The sequence below is a fragment of the Rasamsonia byssochlamydoides genome (genome assembly GCF_041956645.1).
Source record: "Rasamsonia byssochlamydoides strain NRRL 3658 unplaced genomic scaffold VTN77scaffold_2, whole genome shotgun sequence".
Taxonomy (NCBI): domain Eukaryota; kingdom Fungi; phylum Ascomycota; class Eurotiomycetes; order Eurotiales; family Trichocomaceae; genus Rasamsonia; species Rasamsonia byssochlamydoides.
Genome location: NW_027192385.1, coordinates 922,513 through 938,253, shown reverse-complemented (window position 1 = coordinate 938,253; position 15,741 = coordinate 922,513). Strand labels below are relative to the sequence as shown.

The window sequence follows — 15,741 nt, the reverse complement described above, 5'->3', positions numbered from 1 at the left end:
CCAATGGAGAATGATGGGGGTCCGGTTCTGGGTCGTTGTCTTTGTCAATCCAATCCATGATTGCTTCTGATTGCATCCTGTCGTTCATTGAACGAACCGGAAATCACGAACGGATTTCCACAGTCTGAGGAAACTAGGACAAGTTAGGTAAATCGCTTGAGATGCCGGGGCCTCAGTGGGTCCAAAAAAGACTCGAGAAGAGTCCGACTGTCCCTGTCATTTGCACGCGATGAGTCGACTAAGATAAAATAGTGTGGGGAACAAAAAGGCGGGAGTGGCCGTTGGCCGAATGGACGAAACGATTTGTAAAGATCTGGCCGAGTCCCGACCGCTTCTATGTACGGAGTACGGAGTACCTACCATTAAAGAGGCGACTGATCTTTTGCTCTTTGCGGTGTCGTCGTCTGCAGACGAGGTCACTGGAATAATGGTACTCCGTATGGTCAATTCTATAGAGAGTCAAGCGGTGGTCATGCCGACAGCCTCGTAGCTACGATCAAGAGTGATTGCTATCGCTGATATTGCTGCTCGTAATTTTCTCAAGGATGAAAAAAAAAAATAGAGCAGGCGGATTTCTATCGCGAGGGTCAGCAGGATGTCAATCACGATCGAAAATGATTTGGCACGCGACCGGTTACCTCTAAGGTGACATCTTACCGCGGAGTCCTAGCAGGTCGATTCTTCTGATCACGAGATCTCATGGCGGGTACTTGAACCTGTTTGCAGCTAAGTCTGTCTCACGAGTTACGCCTTCTGCTTCACCGCTATATTCTTGTCTTTGCTTCTCGTTGTTCTTGTTATTACTCCGTATTTTCTAATTTTCTTTTTAAACCAGTTCAGTGTTCAATCTCTCCCATTGCAACAACTATCGCGAATCACTATATCCATAATCTCAACAATCCAACTCAATTGAGACGCCAGGAAGAAGATCATCAAAAATTCAAAAAATACAACGAAGCAGATGTTGGATTCCAATCGAACCAACCCATCCCGTTGCCAAAAGAACACAAATGTACGGTACTTTCCACCGTACTCTGCCTGAGGAAGAAATCCCAGTGAGTATGAATACACAAGAAGAAACCCGAATTTCGGAGTTCGTCAGAAGATGGGTCGATCAAGCTTCACTTCTGGAGCTTGAAGGACGCAACGGCTGGCAGAGGAGAAGCGCTATAACCAAAGAGAAAATAGTCGAAGGAAGAAAGAGCCATCAGAACATGACATGACATGCGCACGAAGAAAGCGGTTACAAGGGTATCAAAGGAGATATGTTTGTGTCGAAGGAAGTCAGGAAGGACGAAGCAAAGCAAACGTCTCATGCAAGCCTCGAAATCATAGCAGGATGAGGTAATTCGACGGGGCAATGCCAGTCTCTCCGTTTGCTCGCCGCGCCTGCCACCATCGACCACTGACATCCGACACTTCCAGTTCCTCGCCTTTGACGAAGCTGATTTCGTTCGCGTCATCGGGGTTTGCATCATACGAGTAGATGGCTTTCGCCCTGTAGGGATATTCTGTTGGCGGGCTGATTTCGCCAGATGCATCGGCCTGGACGTTATTGTTGCTGGCTTGAACCGCTCCATAGCCTGCTTGAGACGTGTTGCGCTTATCAGATCCGGCTGCCCCGCTTTGGTAGCCTGACATGGGAGATGACGTTTCAAATCCGTTGAGTTGGGCGGAGGTGTACATCTGAGGCGGCTGATTGTCGTTGCGAGCTCCAAAGGCGTTGGAGACCGGTCTGCTGTTTTGATAAGATCCGTGCTCCTTGTTGAGTGCGAACGAGTCGATGAAGCCACGGTGAGAAGCCTGGGGGGTAGAGCCGAAGTAGAATATCCACACAATCTGCAAGCGAGTTAGCAAGTCGTCTTTATCCCAAGGACGACAGCTTCATACAATCACCATAGATAGGAGGATAAACCCAGCTGCGGCGGCCTGTTTGGAGGCTTGCGGCTGATAGACCAAGGAATTCACGGCGAGAGTGGTGAAGACGAGACCCGCGGCAAGATACCCAACAACCTGTGAGCCATTAGCCTCGGTTGACCATGTTGAATGTCTTCGAAAGAAGCAGAGGGTTCGGGGCGCCGTACTGCAACACCGTATACCAAGCTCGTGTCCGACGCCACGACAAAGAAAATGCCAATAATGCAGCCCAACATGTAGACGACTGCCCACCACACGTAGTTTGGAAAGCCTGTCTGTAAATTGGCGATGACGGATGAAACAAAAGAGATCACCCATGCGAGCTAGACCCAAGGTTTGTCAGCAACAACACACAACGCAGGTCCTTCACCCTGGTGCTTCATCTAAAGCACTTGGATCGCGACATACCATCGATATGGAGATGGTCGCGAGCGCGAACGGGTCGCCCAAGACGTTGCTGACGCTGAACCTCGCCATTTCGGTTTTTCTGGTTCAATGACCTGACTGGATTTGCGGATAGAAGCCGAATAGGTGGAGACCATCAAGGAAAGGACCGACAGACGAGAACGCGTCCCTCGAAAGAATCACAGGACGCAATGGCAAAAGGGTAGGTATCCCTTGAATGACGTGCTCGTGTTTTCGAATTGAACACTCCCAATATAAGTTGCAAGGTCGAGTGTCGGATATAGTTGATCGCGTGTTGGCGCAAAAAAAAAAGAGGCGTATTGTTTGTGGGTTTGGGGACAGGAAGAAAGAGTCCAAGCTGGAACGCTGGCTAGGCGACGATCGCAACGTCGTTTACAGTGAATGAATGTGTCCGGACAGCGTTATGCGTGCTTGTGGACACCACGTCATACAAAGAAAACCCGCTGCGACCAGGAAGGCTGATTGCGAAATCGTACCTGAGGAGAATGTAGGGTTTTGGAAAAAACGAGCGTGTGAGAAGTGGGCAAGGCAAGACAGAGGGGACTGAGTAGGTAGTAGAGTCCCGAATCAGCACCAGGCTGGAAAGAACATATGAAACACGACACGAACAGAGTAGAGAACGAGAGAGAAAGAGAGGAAGGTGCCAGCAGCGGGCAGAATGAGACTAGGAGGCCCAAGGGCAGGTCGTGTCTGTCTCAAGAGTCAACAGGGCTGGAAAAGGAGATGAGGAGATGGAGGAGAGGCGGGAACCGTGGAAAGACGCCCTGGGGGAGGATCGAGCCTTAGCCGTTTCACCTGCGCCGTGGCCATTCGAGACGACGGGAAAAGAGAAGAGCGTGCACGGACGGCCACTCGCGGCCTGCGTCTGGGCCGGATTGGCTGAGGAGGCAAGAAGAATAATTACGGCGGGCCTGGCTAATAGTTCGAGTTCCACAGCGATCCAGGTTCGAGATCGCGGCGATCAATGTAACACCCTGCAGCAGTGCAGCGAGGGGACATGCTGACGCTGAGGCCGTCACAGCCGAAGTCAGTGATACTGTCACTGCCTCACTGGCCCTGTAGCCTCAGCTATATTAGGAGAACATTATTCCAAGGTTATCATATCAGAGTCTTATTATTATCTGCACAGCCTCTAGATAGTTGACTGACGAGTAATGGATGGTTGTTCAGTATTATGATTGGTTAGGTGCCAAATCAACTGCCGATGGGGCTGAAAAACATCAGCAATTATCAGCAATTATATGCAGTAAGACGATTGTGGTGTTGTACTGCACGTGACAGTTCAACCACCTTCCCTTGCAGATTGATGTAAGGCATGAAATCTCTGATTTAAAGCCCAGAAAAAACAGTTCAGAGTTTTGTTTAGACTGGCGCATTGACTGGTTCATAGAGTGTATCTATCAAGGTCTGCACTGTAAGCCGAATAGGGAATGCTTTGCAACCTACGCCACCACTTCAGCCCTACAAGTCTATTTATCTGTATCCACCATAGCTACAGGTTTCAATTGTGACCTCGTTACTCCGTACCAGGGTGTTCGAGGATTCCAAGGTTTGTCATTCTTTCAAGTCGACTGCTCCTATACTAAACAATCCTGGTCGATTCCAGACCGCCATTTCTGAGAGAAGCAAGGAAGATACCATGTCGCTGCCACAACTGGGACTATATGCAGATTTAGCGTGTCTCACGAGCAATACCAAAATGGAAGTAAAGCATAAGTTCCAATCAGGAGGAATTCCCCTCAAAAGAGCTTTCTCAGGTGTAGCGGCGTGGAAGAGCCATCACATTTCCATCCAGGGATGTGGCATAAAAGTTTGATGCTCCATGACGCAAACATTTTCCAGGACAAGGTGCTGTGATGTCATTGGGACCTGGTTCTTGATAGTGGCATGAAACGGTTCATGATTCGACTCAAGATTAGCTTAGCAGAAGCAATGACCATAAACAGAGCCAAGATTTCAGTTCGCATGTTCTTCGCATGAGGCCGCAGCGCACGTCATGTCATTCCATTTCATTTCGCCTTTTAACAACAATAGGAAACGAGAGCATAGAAAGAAGGATGAACTGGGTATCTAATTCGATTGCCCCTTTAGGGACAGTAGCCACACGTAATCTGCGCTTGGTTCAGATAACAACATCCAAGCAACAAGGTGATCGTTGGAATTTCTTTTAGGATGCTTATGAAAGATCAAGCTGGTCCAGGATCCTGCCGTTCTTTCGCATTGGTGGACTGATATTAGACCTTCAGTCTCAGTCTTCCAGGTCTGTTCTCAATCCAAAAGTCATGCTTTAAGCGGACGCATAGTCTCCCGCATTGTGAGGTGCCGACAAGACTCAGTGGCTTGATAATATATGATGCAATCTGAGCCACATCGAAATGTAATCGACTCTTGCAGAGATCCTGATTGGCAACCACGCAGCGAGACTTTGACATCTATAATAGAAAAGCCGCTAGCGAAAGTAGGCGCAGGGAACATACCACGTGCCTCCCCTGTCGAAAAGAAAACACGTTCCATACAAATATGAAACGCTTGCGCGGCTCAAAGGTCGATGCCGACTGAACAACCCTCCAAAGAACGCCCTTAGTGTTGACGAACAGAGAAAGTGTATGAGCCCGGAGCCAGGATCTCAAATCACTCTCTCCCTTCTATCCCGCGCAACCTCTGCTCGTTTGACTTCGCGGTCGACTTCCTCTAATCGCGACTCCCACTCGGCCCAACACTCGCCGCTCCCAAGCAGCCCCAGTTCGTACCATCGCTGCAAGAGTCGTGCGCTGCGGACTCGCAATTCAGAGACTTCCTTCGCCTGTTGTTCCTGTATTTGGGCCACCTTGTCGAGACGTGGCTGGAGCTCGATGAGAGATGCAGAAGCCTTAGCGTCCGGTATAGGCAGGTCGTTCAGAGAGGTCAACCGAGATGCCGTTTCTGGGAAAGCAGATGCATACGACAGGACAATTGACGCAAGATTCTGAGTGCTCAAGCCTGATGGGATGTTTTGCGGAGGCGTGGGTTGGAAGAGCTCGGGAAATTTGGAGTCTATGCTTGGTCGTGCATTGATTAGCTTTGTTTAGATACAGCAGGCATGATGATTATAAATAAAGAAAGAAGAGGATAAGCTAACAAAGCTGAAGCACCTCCCGAACGGCCGGTTTGCTCTTGCTCAAAGCCTCAAGGTCTCTCTCCAAGCGCGCGAGGCGGCGTGCAACGGTATCTTCGTAGGTGTCGGGTTTCGGAACCGTTGTAGGCTGTCCTGTCCATTTCGTATCTCCGGTGAGAAGGTATTCAAGCCTCCGCAGGCGCGCCTCCAGGAGCTCAATTGTTGCTCCGGCTATCGCATCGCTCTCAAGAGACATCGTAGGTATGGTGTGAAGGGTTCGTCGGATCCAATGAGAAGGTAGGCCCCTCGTGTCTGTAGTAGTACTTAAAGGGTGTTGTTTATGCTTAGTCAGTCGACTCGGGTTAACTAGTTAGTTACGGGTACCGCCTTAACGACGATCTCAATATTCCAGCCAGCTCGATATGCGATGGGTACTCCGAGTAAGCCCTGTACTAAGAAGACTATATAGGTAGGATGCCCGCCTGGAGAAGAGATAAAAGCCCATATAGTACTGAGTTGGGCTGGGGGCCTCTCAGGTATTTTCTCTACAAGCTAGTCGAGCGAAGCAAGACGTGTAAGGCTCGTTGTCTGGACAAATGGTAATAATTACCGCCTGGATGAATTGGTACCATTTAGCCACAGCCTCATTAAGTACCTGATATGACATTGAGGCTGTCTTGTCCCGGTTCTCAGGCTACAGAGCAATATTCCTTCACTCTATCTTAAAAAAATACAAGTCACATTCATCAGTTCATAAGGGATTATTGTGTTCATCGTAAAATGGTTGGAGTCATGTAGACCTTCCTACAGAGCACTCATAAAGCCAAAAGTGTAGGACAACTCCCATGTTGATGTTAACAAAAAACCAACAACCAGCCAGCCAACTCATCATCAGTCATCACAATGTCTGCATGAGAGAATTCCAAATTCAAAAGTAAATAACTTCACCAATCACTGCCCAAGAAGTTCCCCTCCACCTGACTCTTGCATCTCCTGACCACGATTTGACGAGTCTTCATCAAAGGAACTGACTTCATAGTCAAAGACATTCACTTTTTCATAAAAGGGCTGACTACCACGATCCCCGGACATTCTTGCCTGTTGCTCTCCTAGATATGATGGATTGCTATTGTTCACTTCGCCTGGTTGTGAAGAGCCGTCCAAATGCTCGGCTCGAGGCACGCGCTCAGCTTCCTCTAGTTCAGCCTGGAAAGCCCGGTTGTCTGCGTTCACAAATTCCTGCAAATTGAGAAGAGTCAGGGTTAAGCTGATGCAATGTCATATGGTTCATCATACCTGAAGTGGAGGTGGAGCAGCCCCCTCCTTGAAATTCACAGCGTTGCTGTTGGCATAAACAAGCAAGACATTGTTCGACTCTTCGCGGGCAGCCCGGAGCACCTCAATCTCTCGTACCTTGCGGCAAGTGAAACCGGCCACGTCTGCATTTGGCGGTATGTCATATCTCCTCCTGCTTCCTGTTCTCGACGCCTCTTTCGTTCTCGCGTCATCAGTTGAGAAGCTGATCCGCCACCATTGCCAGTCATCACCTCGTTCATTTCTTTCCTCCATTGTGTCTTCAGGCTTCTTGGAGCCACTGCGCCTCAACACATAGGTCACATGAGGTGCAGTACATACGCCACGCAAAGTGTATTTACACTTAGGAGGTTCGTCTTCAGAGGCTGATGGCTCTGTTAGCGTTTTCGAATAACTCCGCAGCGTTTCAAGGGCTTTCTGTCTCTGATCCTCGAGTTCTATTTCACTCGTCAGTCACATAACCCAAAGGTTTCATCAGGATGTGAGCGCTGTACCCTTCAGTCTTGCATCAATCTTGTCTGAAATGGCACGAAGCTCGTGAGCCAATCGCTGTCCTTCTGCGCTTGCAACCTCTGGACTCAGGGAGACATCACCCATCCCGTTGGCAAGATATTTTGGCAGTGCGAGATGAGCTGCTGCGGCTGCTTTCTCCAGGACTTCTTTGGAAGTGAGTTGCTTACTGGCAACCGGCTTCGAGACGGATAATCGATTCATGACGTTCTCCAGCTTGCTTATCTCACTATATACATCCAGCCTTCGCAAGCGAAAATCGCGCGAGATCTCTCGACAAGCATCCAGATATCGATCGGGATAGAAAACAGCCGGGATCTTCACGTCGATGGATTTTGCTGATGGATCCGAACTCTCCAGTCTTATCGTGAGGATCTCCGCAACATGTTCCAGCCATACATCATCGAGCTCTTCACCAGGCCTATCGGCCCACACAGCACGGTCGAGAACATCATAGAGTGTTTGGCCATGTTCAGACTCTACGTTAGGGTCGAGTATAAAGAATTCCTTTTCTATCGGCGTGTCGAGTTCGGAAAGTGGCCGTTTCAGAGCATGTGAGGAAAAGATCATCGACAATTGATCGCCAGGAGTCGCTCTAACTGCCGCCTCTTGCCAGGCCTCCAGGAAGTTCGAGACTCCGCCGTCGGAGTCGTAACCGGACATCGACCTGACACTCGCGAGGGCATCCGTGCTTCCAAATGCACGCTCCGTGGAATCCAGAAAGGCCATCAACCGCTGCGCCTCATACAGTATGTCGTCCCAGTCACTGTCTTCAGCATAGGCGTCCTCCAGTGACATGACCTTGGGTGCTTTGATCGGTTGGCCGTTCCACCATTGCGGGTCATAGCCATAGTCGGAAAGAACCCGTCCTCTTAGCAAAAGAGCCTCTCGAGCAAGAGGAATCGAATGGATGATCGTCAGAAAGCCCGCGAGATATTGAAATTCTTGGGATGGACGAAGAAACGCAGGTTCGTCGTCGATTCGCCGGCGGTCTTCCGGATCCGGGCTAATGATCACCTCCCGCGCGCTGGGATTGAATACTGTCATCGCCCATGTGTTCTCGTCGTAATGATCTCGGGTGGCGCGAGCGAAGTGCGGGTTGTTCGTCGTCGTGACTCCACTCTCTTGAGGGCCGAAATCCTGACCCAACGACATCGCTACCGCCTGTTGGAGATCACGTTCCTCACGCTGAGCTGGAGTCAGATTCTGATCCGCATTTCCTGTTTGGCCAGTGAAATGGTCAGAGACTGGGGGTAGGCGTTCAATGCCATGGTCACAGCCAGCTCACCCGAAGCATCTGGTCCGGATAGGTCCATTCTTTCATATTTCTGCGCACTCGGGGAATCGCCTGTGTTCATTCTCGATGGTGGACGCGATGGAGGGGCCGTATAACCATTATTCAAGACGGGATCGGTATCTTCGATATTGAAAGCTAAGGACGAAACGCATCAGAAAACTTCAGCACCTACAGCGGGGTAATGGACTTACTAGGTACGGATTGGTTCCCATAAGGGTATGCTGCGGCATTGTGGAATGTTTCCCAGTCATTCTGGGTCTGTACGTGTAGTAGCTCAGTGAATGTCCCGCGTTTCTCTTCTGTATGGAGGCTCACCTCGGGCTGGACACTGGTGGGGTTCTCAAAGTAGGCATTGATGGCTTTATGCGAATTGAGGTCGTTTGCCTGGGCAAGGAATGTGTCAGTGGAGGCCAGGAGTCACATAGATAGAGGGATAACAAGAAACTGACTTTGAGAAAGCTGATGGCCTGTTCTCGCGATGTGCTTGTGAAGCTGACGAAATTCGCAATGGCCTCCTCTGAAGGTTCCCCCGTCATCTTTTTTGAGCACACTGCTGCCTGGAGCTCTATGCCAAGATCTGCACAGAGCTTTCAGTATACAACGCGTGACAATTGGATGCAGGATAATAGATTCAAAGATGTGAGCTGGGCAATTTAAATGATGTGGTCAAGGTAATCAACAATAGCTATCAGTATGTGTTAAACGCCTAGCTTCCCCGCCGCTTACCGCATGGTAGACGCGTGCCAAGCGATGCAGACCCACCACCTAATATTACCAATCCGGACCCTGATCTTTAGTTTTCATGCAGCACTGTTATGGTTGGCACTCTCATGATCAACTGGAGAGTTACCTTTTTAAGATTAAGGTCGTAGTTTTTTTTTCCCTAAGAGGATTCAGCTTCCACAAAGATAACTCTGTCTTTGTTTTCTACCGGCTGCTGTTGTTCTTTGACCGCGCTGCAGCACAGGTTCAAACAGAACAAGTTTAATTCATTATAAAAGGATGTCTATCACCTGGGAGCAGGAGACTATGAGGAAGTGACAACCGATGATATAGTTCACTGACCATCAGGGGAATTACAACAGAACCTAACGCTTTGAAACGCACAGAGAAGCAGGAAGTCAGAAGATATTGAACTATGGAAGCCCTCGAGGAAGGACTACTATTCAGTTGGATAGGGGAGTCATGTTTTGAGTTTACAGAAAGAGTATTTATGCTATCAGATGGGAATGCGAGTTTTTGGACTTAGTCCATCTTGAACACCCTCCAAAATCTTCTGGATCCCCAGATATTGAACAGTCATACTGGGTATCTCAGATAACTTGCTCGCTTGCTAAGACAATGATTAAAAGCCATTCTCTTTCTAAGGCAGATTACGTGTCATTCAATCTACGTTTGGGTCTGCACCTCAGTGATTCATTTGAAAAGAGCAGCCCCATAAATACAGCTTTACGACGTCTCATGGTCACTGAGGAGGGAATTCGAGACTACATAGTTTCACAAATGAGAACCTAACATTTAGGTACATACATAAAGTTTGTCAAAGCGTTTAAGCCCCGACAAACAATGGTTTGTAGGCCCTCGGGGCAATCTTGCTAGCACCGTTCATACAATAAAGAAACAAAGAAATCTTCATACACTAGTGCCGGAAATGGAGAAGATGTCCATTGAGTGGGACAAAGCTGTTTGTCTATATAGACCTGTCAAATTCTTATTGGTCGAGGATTATTCTGATTATCTTAATTACCTCTTATTTAGCCCTATATATACTCGTGGTTGAATCAATTCATGTTGGTCTTCCTGAACCTGTTCCTCTATACAAGGAAGTCAACGTCCGCAACGTGGAGTTATCAGGGCCTTTGAGGCATGAGATGTGGTCTATCTAGCACCTGCCTAGGTAATCGCATCGTTTTATCCTACTCGTGGAGGTGGTAAGTCAGCTGTTGGATCGTTCAGGATTTAGGGCCTGGGGCTGAGAGTGACTGGACGCCTTACGACATACTTCAAGATCTCTCCTTCCTTCCTTCCTCCTGAATCCCTCCATCGTCCCTCTTGACTTTCATCAAAAGTGGATGATCTACTCCAGCTTGAACCAACGCCACCAAGATATTCTACTCTACTTCGGATCGCCATGAAGCTCCTTATAACATTCCTTTTCTTCTTCATTGCCTCTCTCCAGGTGTACCTACGAGCACCGCAGGATGGGTTCCTGCCTGAGCCCCAGTCTGGCTGCGTCACCATTGGCGGTATGAATGCGTCCAAACCTGAATGGCAAAAGCTGACATGACTAATTACTCCATGCAGGTTCATGTGCCGCAGGGGAGATTTGCTGTCAAGTCTGCGTTGGTGGGAGATGCGAAGCGATCTAAATACGATTTACATTCTCTATGGGAATCATGCTTTTATGGAAGATAGGCTGCAGAGAATGAAAAGAAAGGCGAGAGGATCATCCTGCCATGCGAAAGGGTATGTTTCCATAACTAAATCAACAGGCTTTAAGCACTCCTGCATGATAAAAGGATGAGAGATACAACCTTGAGATAGAGTTGAAGATAAGGTAGAAAGGAAAACAGCAAGGTGCTTAATTTAACGAGAACTCCACGGGTGATTTCATATCATAGTTCCGGCGACTCAACCGTCAGTCGAGCAGAAACGCAGCCATCTTGAACGGCGTTGATATTAAGTCTGATGGGCTCAGTCTTATGATGTTTCAATTTAGCGGGTACTAGGATACCGTGGTCAATATCTATTATGTACTGTACCTAGGACCTCGGTCGTTTCTAAGTAACAACCTCGCCGCCTGAACTTTGATCTTCCCAAGTCTGTATTAGCCCCTAATCAGCTATTATTATTTTCATACCTTTAGGGTTTAAACTAGCATTATATATTGTCCCTTTTTAAGTAAAATAATGAGAGCTAAAAGAAAGAAAGAAAAAAAATACTACTCTTCTTTGCTTGTTTTTTTACGGCCCTATAGAAAAGTGCTTTAAATAATTACTTACATAATACTGTCCCACTGGTCTTTGTCGCCCGTGGTGGCTGAGTGGTAGGTCACCAACAGGCCGGGCACTGATCCAAGTACTTACCTCCCTCCTGGTTCTCTATGCCTAGTATATAGTAAGACTCCTTAAGGTTTTGGCGGTTTTTCCTTAGGGTTTGGCTTCTTATGGTATTAAAGCTATGGAGTCAAGATAGAATTATGATCTTACTAAGCCTCCTTATATAAGGATGGCACTATGTAACTATATAGGTTGATGAGTCTGGCACATTGGCCTGCCGGCTGATAAAACGGACTATAAATTGATACAACAACAACAGGTCTTTGTCATGGCTCGTCAATTTGACAATAAGAGATTCATTGATAGCTACCAATTAAAATTTAAAGCTGAGGAAGAAACTAAGGACTATGCAGGTCACAGTAGGTGCTATACTTATAGAGGTTAATATGCCCGTCTTGTGCTAGTTCCTAATTAGGAAGGTAGGTGTACTACCTATTCTTATATGTATTGTTGTAAGATGAAGATGATTAACTGAAGCTATTAAAAAAATCTGACAGGTTCCCTTATTCATAGGAATCTAATCTGCCATGGTTACTTCTATATTATTACCAAGAGGGATAGTATCTTTCAGTTCCAGAATTTGAGGAACATACCGCAAGATTACTTCAAGATTATCGATGGTTCATACTAAATCCTGATAGTCGTATATACTCCGTATGTAACTAATTCCTACTTGGTATTTCTCTGTTTCTGTCCATCCCTCAATAGAAAGAGAAGGGAAGAGGTCTTGGTGGTCTGGTTTCTCTTGGTATAATATCTACCATTGTTTCATGATTCTTCTGTCACATTGTTTGACTAAACTCGAAAATCTTCTTCTTTCACTTCTTGCATGTCAACCACTAAATGGCGTGTTCGCCAGCTGCAGCGACGTGCCACCATCCACCACCAGCGTGTGGCCATTGATGTAGCTTGCGGACGACGAGGCCAGAAAAACGACTGCGTCCGCTACCTCTTCCGGCTCGGCCAAGCGTCCCATTGCCAGATCGCCCAGCATCGCGGCCTTGGCTGCGGGCGCCTCTTCCATGAACTTGTTGACCATGGGCCCCGAGACGTACGAGGGCGCGACGGCATTGATCCGGATGCCCTTGCGCGCGTTTTCGAGGGCTTTGATCGTATTCATTCTGGGTCAGCAGAACTGGCAAACTTGGGCGGAATCGATTGATGGAGCAGGAACTTTACCAGCAGTTTGCACCAATCCTTTGACAGCGTGTTTGGCGGCGGTATAGTTGCCCACGCCGAGGAAAGCACCCTCGGATGCCAGCGATGTGAGCAAGACGATGGAACCTCTGCTCATGTGCCGACCGGTCCCTCGAGGCTCCTGTTGGAGCATTGCTTGCAGCGTCGCTCGCAGAACCAGAAACGAGCCAATGTTGTGGACTTCATCCAGCTGCCGGTAGTCGTCCAGGCTCATTGAGCTGATGGGCGTCTGGTTGGCAGCGCCAAACTAGATGTAGTCAGTAAGTACCTAGGTAGTTGGCTAGTCTTCCTGCCAGGGATGTTCCTTTGACTCTATACGTTTCTTCTTCTCTCCCTCCTTTTGTCATATAATTATAATTCAGAGGAACGATTTTGGGTGACTATAGACTTGACTCACGCCAGCCGTATTCACGCAGACATCAATGCGACCAAACCGAGACTTGGCCTCGCTCATCAGCTTCTTGACATCCCGTTCTTGTCTCACGTCGACTTGAATCGCGGTGGCGTGGAAATCTGCCGTCTGTGCCCGAGACTGGCATGTTTCCGCGGTCTGCTTTGCGCCCTCGACATTGAGGTCGGCGCAGATCAGGACGGATGCTCCGCGAGAAGCCAGCGTCAAGGCTACCTCGCGGCCAATGCCGCTCCCTGTGAAGAGCCATGTCGGTGAGAAATCGTTCTAGATCATGCGAGATAGTCGCAGGAACTGACATACCTGCGCCAATGACCAGCGCCACGCCATCAATCTCCATTGCTGAACAAATCCTCTCCCGAGTATTTGCGTTTTCTCGTGGTTCCTAGCACTAAATGCTATATAGCCAAGACGATCTTCTTTGACCAACGTTATCAAGTGGTGAGGACACCTTTTGGCAACTGCCCCGCACAGCTTGCGCGGTGAGGTCAACCTGATAAGCCGCTATGAAATCGGGAGAATCGGCTGTTGGACACATGATGCAACTAACAGCCATGAGTTCCACCAAATATAGTGTGGAGATTGATCGTCGTTCACGTAGCGCCCACCTACCCAACTCCTCCGTAGGTCCTCCATATCTCATAGGTCGCTCTTACACTGTGCAGTACAGAGTACTAATTGAAGATCGGGGGCCAAATGCATTATGCATGTCGTCCAGGGGGGGTTAGCGTCATCGCCCTTGTTCTTTTCATAGTTGTTAGGTGCATGTCCAGTTGCATCGCAGGTATGCAGCCCAAGGCCTGACAGCTAGCCTGACAGCTAGTCCTGCTGACCCCTCTCTGCATCTCCGTAGCCGCTGAGCTCAAAAAGCCTGGGTGAATTCTTCTCAATCTATAAAAAAAGAAAGAAGAACTAAACAAAATCTCCTGTGAAACCAGAAGAAATCCCTCAGACCTCTCTCCAATCTACGACCATGCCGTGGACTCAAACCGCGCCAGGCGTCTTCTCGCGTCCCATCGGCGAGAATGAGACCTTTATCAAGCTTGTCAGCGATCCCGGGCACCCCCTCCGGCGCGAGCACTGGGCGATCAACTCGACCGCGACCATCAGTCCCCTCGGGGCGCTGGCCTCGAAGACGGACCTGCCCGCCGTGCTCCGGCGTGCATGGGCACACCTGCGCTTCCAGCACCCGAGTCTCGCCGCGCAGGTGGCCCCCGACAACACGCATCTGACCTACACGGTGCCCTCGTCGCCTGAGGCGCTGCAAGAGTGGACGGAGCAGACGTTCACCGTGGTGTCGGATGCAGCGTCAGCGAGCGAGGTGATCCCTACGCTGCGGCCAGGACCCTATGCGACGCTCTACTACGTGCCCCAAAGCGGCGAACTGCTGGGGCATACAGCCCACTGGCGTACCGACGGCATTGGCGTGCTCATGCTGCTCGATGCGCTGCTGGCGTTGGTGGCACAGCCAGACCTCGCGGACCCCTGGAGCCTCCCGTGGGGCAGCGAGGCTGGGCGCTTGGCTCCGGCAGTGGAAGACGCCGCGGGGATGCCCGGGGAGCCGTCGCCGGCGCAGAAGGCCCGGGCCCAGGAGGCGGTGGGCAGCTTCGCCCTGGCTGCGGGCGCGGTGGGCATCCCCTACCAGGGCGACGCGGCCACTATACCCGCAGGCACTCGCTCTGCCCACACGGCGCTCTCCCCGGCGGCTACCGCGGCAGTCGTCCAGGCGTCTAAGGCCCAGGGCTTCAGCGTCACCAGCGCCGTCCATGCCAGCGTGGCCGCCGCCAACTTCGCGCACGCCCCCGACCACCACCGGGGCCGGCACTACACCAGCACCATCCGCCTGAGTCTGCGCCCCTTCCTGCCCGAGCCGTATTCCACCCCAGCATATGCCTCCGGTCTATATACCACCGGCTGGATGGCCAAGGTGGACGCGGACGCCGGCTGGGAGGCCCACGCCCGCACCTACCAGGAGCAGTACCGCCGGGGCGTCTCGCCAGAGTACCTGGCCGGCCATCGCGAGTACGCCCGCAGCCTGTGCGACCTGATCCGCAATCTTCCCCAGGGCGGCGAGCCTCCCAGCGACGTCGACATCAGCAGCATCGGGATCGCCGAGAAACTGATCAACCCCGTCTATGGCACCCCGGACTATGGCGTGGAGGTGCGCGCGGTCAGCGTCGGCGTCGAGATGCTGACGCGCCAGGCCGTCTGCTTCGTGTGGACGTTCCGCAACCAGCTGAACTTGAACGTCGTCTACAACGAGGCGTTCCATGCCCCCGAGCAGATGGAGCAGTTTGTGGGCACCGTCAAGGACGTGCTGCTGAAACAGTTGGGGGTGGCAGAGTAAGAAGCAGGTTGATTCTGTCGCAGAGGAAGCGGATTGGTTAATCCATTATTATTATTATTATTATTATTATTATTATTATTAGTTAAAGTGAGATCTACAGATGAGGACATATTTGCTAAATTTCACAGAAATATAGCGCATTGCATGGTATCACATCAATTACAAAGCTCA

General features: G+C 49.9%; 5 protein-coding genes across 5 annotated transcripts; 1 reads left to right on the top strand and 4 right to left on the bottom strand.

Annotated features, from left to right (window-relative positions):
• Positions 1-1,329: 1,329 nt before the first annotated feature.
• Positions 1,330-2,394, bottom strand: VTN77DRAFT_2878 (uncharacterized protein; the record flags this gene model as incomplete). Its single annotated transcript, XM_069418765.1, has 4 exons — positions 1,330-1,839; positions 1,891-2,013; positions 2,085-2,240; positions 2,326-2,394. The coding sequence occupies 4 exons, from the start codon at positions 2,392-2,394 to the stop codon at positions 1,330-1,332; spliced, it is 858 nt and encodes a 285-aa protein (XP_069282359.1).
• Positions 2,395-4,969: 2,575 nt separating this feature from the next.
• On the bottom strand, positions 4,970-5,693 carry VTN77DRAFT_2877 (uncharacterized protein; the record flags this gene model as incomplete). Its single annotated transcript, XM_069418764.1, has 2 exons — positions 4,970-5,376; positions 5,462-5,693. The coding sequence occupies 2 exons, from the start codon at positions 5,691-5,693 to the stop codon at positions 4,970-4,972; spliced, it is 639 nt and encodes a 212-aa protein (XP_069282358.1).
• Positions 5,694-6,388: 695 nt separating this feature from the next.
• On the bottom strand, positions 6,389-9,094 carry VTN77DRAFT_2876 (uncharacterized protein; the record flags this gene model as incomplete). Its single annotated transcript, XM_069418763.1, has 7 exons — positions 6,389-6,676; positions 6,734-7,188; positions 7,246-8,481; positions 8,550-8,693; positions 8,750-8,816; positions 8,874-8,942; positions 9,008-9,094. 7 exons carry the CDS (start codon positions 9,092-9,094, stop codon positions 6,389-6,391), a joined length of 2,346 nt encoding a protein of 781 aa, XP_069282357.1.
• A 3,355-nt stretch (positions 9,095-12,449) lies between these two features.
• On the bottom strand, positions 12,450-13,563 carry VTN77DRAFT_2875 (uncharacterized protein; the record flags this gene model as incomplete). The annotated part of the gene is made up of 4 exons (XM_069418762.1): positions 12,450-12,721; positions 12,797-13,061; positions 13,212-13,459; positions 13,527-13,563. 4 exons carry the CDS (start codon positions 13,561-13,563, stop codon positions 12,450-12,452), a joined length of 822 nt encoding a protein of 273 aa, XP_069282356.1.
• A 633-nt stretch (positions 13,564-14,196) lies between these two features.
• Positions 14,197-15,570, top strand: VTN77DRAFT_2874 (uncharacterized protein; the record flags this gene model as incomplete). The annotated part of the gene is made up of 1 exon (XM_069418761.1): positions 14,197-15,570. One exon carries the CDS (start codon positions 14,197-14,199, stop codon positions 15,568-15,570), a length of 1,374 nt encoding a protein of 457 aa, XP_069282355.1.
• Between the last annotated feature and the right edge of the window lie 171 nt (positions 15,571-15,741).